Source organism: Cydia pomonella, chromosome 3, assembly GCF_033807575.1.
Source record: "Cydia pomonella isolate Wapato2018A chromosome 3, ilCydPomo1, whole genome shotgun sequence".
Taxonomy (NCBI): Eukaryota; Metazoa; Arthropoda; class Insecta; order Lepidoptera; family Tortricidae; genus Cydia; species Cydia pomonella.
Window position 1 is genome coordinate 11,873,077 of NC_084705.1, and position 12,298 is coordinate 11,885,374.

General features: G+C 35.3%; 1 protein-coding gene across 1 annotated transcript in view; it reads left to right on the top strand.

The window, feature by feature from the left end:
* Positions 1–12,298, top strand: part of LOC133516083 (lachesin-like) — a 118,746-nt gene that overhangs the window by 26,072 nt on the left and 80,376 nt on the right. The window contains exons 2-3 of the mRNA XM_061848795.1: positions 2,443–2,747; positions 10,795–10,922. Of these exons, the coding sequence (XP_061704779.1) occupies positions 2,624–2,747; positions 10,795–10,922 (252 nt within the window). The 5' untranslated portion in view covers positions 2,443–2,623. The remainder of the gene's footprint in view (positions 1–2,442; positions 2,748–10,794; positions 10,923–12,298) is intronic.

Consider the following 12,298-nt stretch of genomic DNA (forward strand, 5'->3'; position numbering starts at 1 on the left):
CTTTACTCGACGCAAGCAATGCCAATAGGAAATAAACATAAAATCCTTTCCATCCGAATGAAATGAAATGAGAAAAAGAGCTCAACGTTTAGTAAAATTGATTAGTTTCAATGAAATGTTTTTATAGGTATATTTCATCTGCATAAATATTACATTCAAAGTATTCAAACTCATTCGTTTACATGCCGTTGAGCCTTTTTCTTATTAATGATACGTATAGTCATGCAGCAGAACTATACTGATACCACAACAAATCGGAAAGTATAGTTCTTGTTTTGCTAAAGTGAAACAGGTTCGTAGCCGAGGCAAAGCACCAAAAAGAGTTCACTGAATGCGGCAAAATTCTTGGAGTTATATCGTGACAGAGCAGCAATCATTCGTGTTTTATCTCAGTTCGCCCACGCTGCGCCGCGGAAACTGCTGCAATAAAAAACTACATACAATGTGTTTGCATGCGTATATGTACTTAACCTACCCATAAACATGTGACGGCCACACCTGTACTGTAGTATCATTTAGATGACGAGCTTCGCCACTTCCCATGGGAAATGCTACAACACAGTTCACGTATCCGTCGGATTATGAACTTATGGTCGTTTAAAAACCATTTCGAATAACTATGAATCACTTTCTATGGATATAGGAGGTCTTTTTGGAGTTTAAAAATTTCAACTTACTTTGTTATTATTATAATACTTGACACGACACGACTGCGACTCCTACTCCCAGTGCACCTCAGGTGTAAGTACCATCAGTGTCGTCATATCAATAACAAAATTAAGCTGGATTTTTTTAAATCCGAATGCCGCTCTAGGTCAATCTTCATTAGCTCGACTTCATGAGTCAACAACCGTCAATTTCGACAATCAGAATTTGACCTAAGTACGAGTAAATTACTTGCCCAATATTGCATATAAAAAAGATTTTAAAAAGACAATGCGTAAACAACATACGTACAATCATAATAACATCCCTACTACATATGTATAAGATTATAAATGCGAAAGTATTTAACTCTGCCTCTCTGTCTGTTGGCTATTTAAGCTGAACCGATTTAGATGCAAATTGGTATGGATATAAGTAGTTTAAGGCCAAAAGAAGGATATAGGATTAATTTTATCAATCATCATAATTATTCCACGCAGATAGAGTTGCGCGCAAAAGCTACTACTTACTCTAATATATGAATACAGTGAAATCTCAATAATCCGTTACTTCGATTTACTATATGTACGCTTAATTTGCCGCACTTATTTCTCTTTATAAATTATTAAGTTCCAGATAACAGTTGCGATTTTTTTAATTTAGTATTTTAGTAAAATGTATTTGTACGAAATACTAAAAAACATCAATATAATGTGCAGATTCGCTCTAACTTCCAGTAATCCGAATTTCCTAGTAATGCGTCTCTATTGTGTCAGCATTAGTGTCGGATTAGTGAGGTTGTACCTATCAACACTTGCCCGCGATTTCGTCTGCGTGGAATTACTAATTTGGGTAACTTATTTTTATCCAATCCACTTTTTATTGATTCCCCATACAAACCTCTTTATTTGAGAGACAACTATAATTCCAAGATAAAATGTAAGTGGCAATCATTTAATTTGAACATTATGCTTACATCAATTATCAGGCGATGATGCATCAATTGGGTACTTGACACATGTTGAATATTATAACAAAATTTAGTTAAATGGATAGAAAATGAGCCATCCATTATAAAAAAGTGGAATTTAAAATATAATACTGAGATTATAAAAAAATACAAGGCTCCAAAATCTAAAAAAAAATTTTTTTGTCCTTTACAAATTGACAAAAAAAAAATGGTACCATTCGATTCCGTACATTTCATTGAAAAATAAATTGTATAACAACTATACACATAAACGCAATATTTAAGGGTCAAAATGGCAATTTCCTTGATATTCCATACTTTTAGGACAGACTTATATAATGTGACGTCATATCATGTTATTCTTTTTGTTAGAGGCGTTTCAATCGTCGAGTGCGAGACTTTACCTCTCATTTCTGACCTTTCGGTTGCTTAAATGCCATGAGTCTCATATAGACATTTGATCCTCAGGAAAATCAAGATCGTTTGACATTATTTGAAAAAAACTGTCAAGTAGCCAATTATCTCACTTCCGACCGACTTTTCACCCTCCTAAGGGATGATTTCAGGGACTTTCTTTCACTTATTTGATGGATGGATTCGAACTATCTCTATACCAAATTTTAACAAAATCGGTTCAGAGGTTTAAGCGTGAAGACTATTACGTCTTCACGCCCGATAGTCAGACAGACAGGCACACTTTTTCATTTATAATATTAGAATGGACCTCAAAATGATATGGTTTTATTCATTTAGTTAGTAGAATACCTAGTTGGATACTTATCATAAATTCATTATGTTTTTAACATGTTAAACTTTCTTTGTTTCAGAATACATAATAAACAGAAGCAGGACAAATGACATAAATAAGTGATAAAGAATATAAACTGTTAACAATATATCATGCTCATATTTGAGATACGTTAGAGATAATATAATATTATTAATCTTTAAGACAAAGATTGTTCTGACAATAACGAGATGTGAAGAATAGTTGAAGTAGGTTTTTATATGAAATGTTTTGTGAGGATTATTGACATGATGGCGGGGTGCTCCGCTCGAGCGAGATCCGTCACCATGGAAACCGGGAGCCTGCCGCTGGTTTCCACCTTTGCCTTGTTGACCATCGTCGCAGGTGAGTATAATTTGAATCTCTTTATGTTAAGAAATACCTAATATAGGTACAGTCAGCATCAAAAGTAACGGATGAAACAACGCGCCAAAAGTATCTGATATTTCGGATAACTTTTCCAAATATAGATAATTTTTTTTAAATTCACGCTCAAAAGTATATCTTTTACAGTTTTTGTTGCTCTATATTAAAGACATCACTTTTTGTTAAGCTGTTACAGAATGGTAGATATTTATGAAACCTTATTTGTTTATATTTATATATTTTTATATTTTTCTATTTGAACAACAATTGTGAAATTTGACCAGATTTAAAAAAAAGTTTGATTACCTATACCTCGACCTAACCTTTGATCTAACTAAAGTTACAAATACAAACAAACTGACGCAAATCAATAAAATATCAAGGGAACAGGAATATGATTGAATAAGAATTAGGAAATAACTGCCTTAGTTAACCGTTTCTAAATTTGTTTATTACAATTAGTGCAATATCTTATACCTTTAAACGAGCAATTCTTGTATATATATATATATATATATATATATATATATATATATATATATATATATATATATATATATATATATATATTTCTGGGATCTCGAAAACGGCTCTAACGATGTCGCTGAAATTTGGTATATGGGGGTTTTTGGGGGTATACAATCGATCTAGATTAGTCTTATGTTTGGGAAAACGCGTGTTTTCGAGTTTTCATGCGTTTTTCTTTCGACGCAGAATATGGTCGCTAATTTCGTGTCGCCGGCCACTGTCCGTCTGGTTCAGCGGGTTAAGACGCGGACGGCTAAACGAGTGTTGCGGGTTCGAATCTCGCCCGGTGACTAACTTTTGTTTTTTTTTATATGTTCAAGTTTAATATTATATATATAATTTTTTAATTTTTATTGTTTTAGACAAGTTTAATTCAGTAAAAAAATGTAGTTAAGATTATCACCACCATATTACAATAAATAGTTATAACCGAGCAAAGCTCGGTCGCCCAGGTACTAGACACTGAATTATCCAAAATAAAATAAAAACAACATAAAAACTTTAAAACTAAACAATGACAATAAGCGTCCTTATCGCTGAGAAGCGGTCTATCTATTCCTTCAACCATATATTTCTCCGAAGAAAAAACTCTAAAATAAGATACACAATCACTTAAAAATGTAGGTAGGTATTGCAAAATAATAATAATGTATTTATAAGACATGATTCTGAGGTTCGGTCCGGCAAATAGGAAATACTAACGACCTATGTGTGACGAGAGTGCCTCAAACTAAATATGTCTCGGCGCTAATTGCGCATCCGAAGGAAAGCATAATATCCCGTGTGCGGCCATTTCCTTTCTTTGAAGGGCTTAATTAATTCGCTTTTCCTGCTTCTAAGTAAACTAATACAAATAACATTAATGTAGACTAGAATTCGTCGTAGGTATGTAGAAATCTATGCAGCCTGTTACAATTTCCCTAGCTAAAATATTTTATTTAACTCTGCAGAGGTTTGATCAAAGGATCTGCTTTGACCCTAATAAAATAGAAGTCTGCAATATTGATGTAGGTAACTAGTTTCCAGGGGATAAATCCGACCGCACACGTGTATTGAGCCGAGAAAATTGTTGCACTTTAGCGATGAGAAGAAGCTTACGTCTGCAGTGCACTGGTATGAAACAAAAGGCATTACAACAATCATAGACTAAGTTCACTTACAGCCTTCTATTTCTATGCAAGTTGCTGCTCCAGATTCCGACGCGCATCAGCTCTGACGTGGAGCACGTCTGATATAAGTTAAACTAAAAACACAAAAGCCTTTTCTTTTTAATTTCATTAACAGAGTTTATTCTTGTCTAAGCATTTAAAGCTTTTCATATACGGGATTTAAAGTTTAACTTACAGTTCTCCCTTGTTCAAGTTTTCTTGTGAAGTTTTTGTTTGAATGTAGCGCAGATTGTAGCTCAAGACTTTGAAATTGTATAGTGTACCCCTACTGCTATATGCTCACTACCATTGACACCCCAGGAGTTGCAAGCCGCTTACAATCAGGTAAGCTGTAGGATGGTATGCCACGCGGTTTAATAGTGTTTTCAGTTGTTATTAGGTATGTCAGTTTTTCTTAGATTTTTAAATACCTAACTGTAAATATTATGTGTTCAATAGGGTTTATTGGCAAGGATGTCTCCCGTTCCTTTCTCCTCGTGATAATTCACCGTCTTGCTCACCAATCGTTTATTTAAACGCCATAGCTTTTATTGTGACCCTCGAACAATTTGATTATTGCTTGTAACTAATGAGTATACTTAATACATAAATAAAGAAAAGATAAGTAAATACAAAGCTAAATGTTGAGACAATCAACCTATTCGTAAACGCAGTAAATTCACAGCAATTCGCGTTTGTGGAATCCGCATTGGATTACATTGAGCTAATCAAAGGATTAATTGGAGGGATCGCATTCGATCATGTGATGAATTTAATGCGATTCTATCAGAATGTAATTATTAACATCAATGGATATCGTGGATGTATGCAGTAGTAAATATTTAAGAGCGCATAGCGATAAATCCTTATTTAATCTGTTATATTCTACTTCTACTATTACGATGGTAACATAATAAAAATAAATCGATTACCAGGGCCCACTTGAAAAGTAGTCTAGTACAGTCAGCATCAAAAGTAGCGGATGAAACAACGCGTCAAAAGTATCTGATATTACGGATAACTTTTCCAAATACAGATAAATCTCTAAAATTCACGTTCAAAACTATATCTTTTTCAGTCTTAATTGTTCTACATATAGAACCATCCCTTTTTGTTAAGCTGTTACAGAATGGTAGATACTTTTGAAGCGTTGTGTGATCCGCTACTTTTGATGCTGACTGTACTAACTGATATAAGTAATGCAGCTGCAACCTTGCAACACAAATTAACTTCTAAATAGTTTTTAATGTGTTAAACTGTGTATGAAAAGGAAGAATATAAAGACATATAATTATATGTATTTATGGTTTCCTTAATTTAGTTAATCCTACCTAATAATAATAAACAATTATTCCAATTATATCATCCATGATTGAAAATCCACTAGGCTAAATAACACACTAATTAAATTCTGTCACTTCAAATAACAGCGACAGGTAGGTATCAAGGTTCTTGCGGCAAAGTTACGAAAGTTATTGAACTTATGAATTTTATTAAATCTTACGTATCAAGATATATACTCTAGATTATTAGTCATATCGGTATTTCTAATTTGAAATACCTATTTAAAAGTAAAGATACTGATATACAAGAAATAAATCTTAAACTTACTTGTTAGCCTTATTGATTTCATTTTTAGGGTTCCGTACCCAAAGGGTAAAAAGGGCTGTATCTCATGAACCGTGATCATCTGTGAAAATTTTAACCTAGACAGTTGAAATTTTCACAGATGATGTATTTCTGTTACAAGTATTAAATAGCACGGAACCCTCGGTGGGCGATTTCGACTCGCTCCTGTCCGATTTTTTATTTATTGCGATGTACGAGTCCAAACTAAAAACTTATAAAATATAAGCCGCTAAAGCTCGAAAAGAGACGCATAAAGTAATCGCAATGCTTCGATAGAAGCGTGTGTAATAAGTACAAAGAGGCCGATATGAGTATTAAATGGAAATATTGTTGTGGTAATATCTCATCGCTACGGTTTTACGTTTGACTGATTCAAACCTTTAGTGGCTGTTTGGGTAATTTTTCAATGAAATCAAGCCGGCCAAGCGGCTGGGTACCCCCAAATGGGAATTAATAAATGCGGGCAGGATAATGACACTCTGTCGACCGCAGCTCAATTTGATATTGATGCGACGCGAAAAGCAAAATGTAATTAAATTTATACACCTGCCTACCCTTTATTATACAGTTGTTCAGAAAAATGTGGCTCACATGTTTCGTGTTACACAAATGAAAAATATGTGGCTATTATTATTATTATTATTTTTGGATTTATTTACTATCACAAATAGTATGGTACATTTTAAACTTGTGTTAGGTTCGCCAAACTTGCGTTTAACGGCGAAATATTCATCCGTCAAAAATTACCGTGAAATATACGAAAATAGCATACGTAAAATTCTAACTGCTTACTACTTCGTATATAGGTAAATATGAAATGATTTATTAGTGGCGGATGTAATTGGAGTAGTGCGTACTGGGAAAACACTTGTCTAACGCGACGCCGCTTGGCTGCGATTGTTCTTTGGATCATACTTAGCTGATCTAAGCCGTAGCCACGAGATTAGTAATATCCCTATATTACTAATACTACATACCTACTTCCATATTAGTGTGATAATTGTAACAGTTTAAAATACCGAGCTAGGCTACTAAGGGGACATTCAATAACCGCTGACACATAAGTTATTGTTTACAATAATTTAGTTTTATGTCAGCTAGGTATAGATACGACCTATTAGAAAGTCAATACGACGTCAATTTTATTTGTCTGTCGCGTGGCTCTCGGCTTTAAGTGAAACGTTAATTTCCAACTGACCTACGCATTAGCTAAATTGAACGAAAATATTACGTGTTCTAAAATCCTCAGATTCCCCCATGGTGCCATTAATCGTTTTGATGTCGCAGTATGGGACATTTAGTGTGACCCTTTTTAACCAACCTTTCTCGGTTTCAGTATGTTTCTAATCGTTGGAATGCCAAACGCCGAAACGGAATCGGGGGTGGTATATCATAGGGCTTAGCCGGCATCGGCAGACGCTAAAGCCTGCGTCCTGCTATGTCGAAAGCTTATTGGAAAAGCGTACCGTGCAAGCAACGGAGTTTAAATATTAATTAACATTAAATACTGTGTAGTAACGGTAACTTATTTTAGATTTCTTTGTTTTGTGGAGCAGTGCTAAAAGTAAATAGTCATTAAAATTAATTATGACAATAATTTATGTAAATTCCAAAAGCCTCGCAAGGCAGTATAAGTGCATACCGTGACCAGCACCAGCAGTCAGATGTTCCAAATGATCAGCATTCGTTTACACCTCGCCTTCTTTTCTACCTACTTACTGGTGACTATAATTACATACATACGTAATTAATTTACCTACTGTAACCTTCCAATAGACAAATCCGAGGAAATGACAATGATACACTTTGGTACAAAACCACTTATTTTATTCACTTCAATATCAAACAATACTTTTTTAAATTCAACTGTACAAGTCCAAAGTTAAACACGAACTGTTCGTTCCGAGCTGGACCCTTGCCTTTTATAACGTCAAGTAGCACCCCAACTGGTTGCACATGAGTTATATGTACCCTCAATACTAACCGGTTGTGGAATAATAATCATATTGGAATATAGGGTAGGCGCGTTGTTACACTACTTGCTACTTTTTGCGTTGCTACATGCGCAAGAAATTACGATGGAATTTAGGTTCGTTTAGTATAGAAAGCCTCGGTGATCCCGTGATGCTTTCTAGTTATAGAAAACGAAGTGTAGGACGCCGGGGCCCAGACCCGTTAGTTAAAAGTGTCGAATGTGTCGTGTAGGAGTGAACGGATTAAAATATAACCGAGACGATGAAATTCTTCAGTGTTTTTGACCTTAACGTGATTGGTTTCTTTATAGATGCTTTCCAATATGTTTCAAAAGGCACTCGATGTGATGGTCATAACAAAACAGATTATAAATTTGCGCTTAACTTGATCTTAAAGTACAGAAAGAGGCCAAAAATATTTAATTTAGCGGCCAAATGTTTTTAAGTGCAAGCAGCCGACACAGGTCAATAGTTCGCTACAGTTTACAGCGGCGTATATACATTCGGGTTCCAGTTCCCTATCCAACAATGTTAGATCGATTGATATCCATTCCTGTATCGTCAGCAATATCCTCACGCTGTTTGTGCTAGACTGACCCAATTTAAACCAATCTGAAAGGCCAATCTGACCTGCGATTCTTGTTTGTATTTGCTTTACACTGAAAATATGGCTGATTTTACTGTTTTCGCTTCGCTTTAAAATGAACCAAATGTACTAGGTACCTTCATGGCTTTTTAAATTAGTGTAGGTTTATACAACAATTTTAATTTGAATTATAAATTAGCACGAATGTAATAACTGTTAACAAAAATAACCGATTTCACAGTTTAAAGTGTCATTATTTTACCACTATACTAACTGATGCATTCTGAAAGCAAATGCACGAGTTAATACAAAAATACCGAAATTACTATATGTGTGCCTGAAATAATCAAAGAGCTCCTTTAATTTCTTCAGATTTGGCACGAATTGGAATAATTATGAAGTTATAAAGTAAATAAAATGGGTCCTGCCGTGCTTAAGAAATCGAGAACATACACAAAACTAACCTTAACCTAAATTTTTCTTTAAAAAAAACAGGTGAAGTTAGAACAGAACTGCCAAACCAAACATACTTCCAAGACAACTACTGTAAGGGTCTATCATTTAATTAAGGCGGTCGGTAAGAATTTATCATGGTCAGCTACAGACTGGTTGAATGCTTGGTTGCATGATATCAATATGTGTTATATTAAGTAAATAAAAACCGGCCAAGAGCATGTCGGGCCACGCTCAGTGTAGGGTTCCGTAGTTACTCTTCCGTCACAATAAGCTAAACTGGAGCTTAAAGTATAGTAAATTGTTAACCAAGGGATGAAACGGTACCTTTCACCCGAGTTAAACAAATAGGCAAATTTGCATAATCAGTACCTAATTAAAGTAAGTCTTTTTACTATTAAGGGAAAACTTTTTGCGATAACTCAAAAACAGCTAAACTGATCATGTCCGCTATAGTTTTCATTTAATGTCTTTCTTAAGCTCTACTTCCACGATTTTTTTCATATTTTTTGGACCTATGGTTCAAAAGTTAGAGGGGGGGGGACACAATTTTTTTTTCTTTCGGAGCGATTATCTCCGAATATATTCACATTATCAAAATATGTTTCTTGAAAACCCCTATTAGTTTTGAAAGACCTTTCCAACGATACCCCACACTCTAGGGTTAAAGCGAAAAAAAAATGTCACCCCCACTTTACGTGTAGGGGAAGTACCCTAAAAAAATTATATTTTTAGATTTTATTGTACGACTTTGTCGGTTTTATTGATTTATATATACATGCCAAATTTCAGCTTTCTATCACTAACGACCACGGAGCAAAGCCTCGGACAGACAGACAGACAGACAGACAGACGGACATGGCGAAACTATAAGTAGTTGACTACGGAACCCTAAAAAAGGTATACATAAGCTAGTTTTCAATCAAAGTATCAGCTACCTTCTACTATAAAATCATTGCGCAATTTTTTTTTCCATACGTCTGAGATATAAGTGGCCTAAGATACACTTGTAAGTTTTACTTACGTCAGTAGGGACACAGCTATACTACATAATTAGAGATGAATAACATTATCTCATCCTAACAAATAGCTTTGTCCCTACTTATGTAAGTAAAACTTAGGGCCCGATTCGAAGAATGATTAAGAGATGCTTAAGATCTTGGAAAGAGATTGAAAAGATCGATAAGTAAACGATATATCAAAATTGACGTTTATTTCGATTCTGCTGTGATCTCAGTAAGATCTATTTACGATATTTCTAACGTCAAAGTGACATTGGTGGCCCGAATCGTGCTGCTTCTGTCAATTATACGACATACAAACGATATCTAATTGAGAACTTATGTAAACCAGACCTTATCGTTATCTTATCTTTTCCGTATTTCATTCTTCGAATACGGCCGTTAGAAGTGTATCTTAGACCGTAGACCTATAGAAAATTTTATGAATAGTGTAGGTATACGATACGATGACAGTTGTATCCTAACTTCAACCATTTTCTAATAATAACAGATAATACTGGATACTTGACGAGTTTTTACACTACTATGTTTTGTACCTACGTAAGCTACTCGGACATCCGTGAAATCTTTTGGATAGGAATTAGGACTGTACTTTGAGCTAAAAACTGGTACTTATCACAAAAGTTCAAGCTCAGGCTTTCACTTTAAACTTTTCAATAATAACGGAATAAAATTCATTTTTCACAGGCCAGCTGCAAGTATCGGGGTATAATGAAAAGGAGCCGGAGTTCCTGTCACCCTTGGAAAATTTAACGGTAGCACAGGGCAGGGAGGTATACTTCACGTGTACTGTCAACAGGCTGGGCAAGTATAAAGTAAGTTTCGATCATTTTGACAAACAACACGCTAAATAATAACCCCCTTATTCATAAACGTCTACTAAAGTTAACAAGCCGCTAATAATCGTTTGTCCCTTTCCGACGTATTGGTATGATGGAAAGGGACAAACGATTATGTTTTTTTATGAATAAGGGGGTAAGTATACATGCTATTAGGTCCGAAACGATCTTGAAATAAAGTCTATCACTCTGGTTAGACTAAATTCTAAATGTACTCGTATTCAGAGGAAAGGGGTTGCCCGATTCTCCATACAAACGTAGTCCCATTTTTCTCTCTGCATATATACATTATGGAAAATATTATTATATAATTAGATGTGTATGAACTATAGCTATGCCCCTTCGTTTGAATTCTTTCGGGTTTTTGATTATTATGAGGGTTAGGTTATGTTTAAGCAAAAAACAAATTCCATAAAAGCTAATTCTTGTAATAATTAAATTGAGTCTCGAAAAATATCGGACGTAGTCCCATTTTTCTCTCTGCATATATACATTATGGAAAATATTATTATATAATTAGATGTGTATGAACTATAGCTATGCCCCCTCGTTTGAATTCTTTCGGGTTTTTGATTATTATGAGGGTTAGGTTATATTTAGGCAAAAAACAAATTCCATAAAAGCTAATTCTTGTAATAATTAAATTGAGTCTCGAAAAATATCGGACGTAGTCCCATAAGCGGTAAGAGCGTGCGACTTGCAATCAGGAAATTCCAGATTCTTTGGGGCGTAATGTTCTGTACCTCATAGGGTTGCAATACGTGCTGCCCTAAGTGGGTACTTCTTTTTGACATTAGTGGTCCACAGGAACAGAGAATGTGCATTGCAGTCTCCTCTGACTCATGGCAGAAACTGCATGTTGCATCTTGTTTCTTTCCAATTTGAAACATGTGTTTGTTCAACTTACAGTGTCCAGTCAATATTCTGGTCACCGCGCAGGCTTTGTGTCTTTTGAGCCCTAGAAGCTTCTTAGCAGTTTTGCTGTTCAACTCTTTGATTAGAGCTTTCGTGTGTTTTTGTCCTTTGACGAACTTCCAGCAATCAATTCTTCTTCTTCTTCTCAGCAAATATGCGTCCACTGCTGAACATATGCCTCTTTCATGGATTTCCATGTTGTTCTGCATGCGGCGTTTCTATGCCAGGTCGGCCCTGCCGTCTTTCTGATATCGTCCGACCATCTGGCTCGTGGAGTTCCGTCACCTCGGCTTCCCAGACGAGGTCTCCAGAACAGTACTCGCAGGCCCCATCGGTCATCATCCCTGCGACATATATGGCCGGCCCATTCCCTCTCCAGCTGCGCAATTCTTTTGGCGATGTCGGTAACTTTTGTGCGTTGGCGAATGTCCACATTC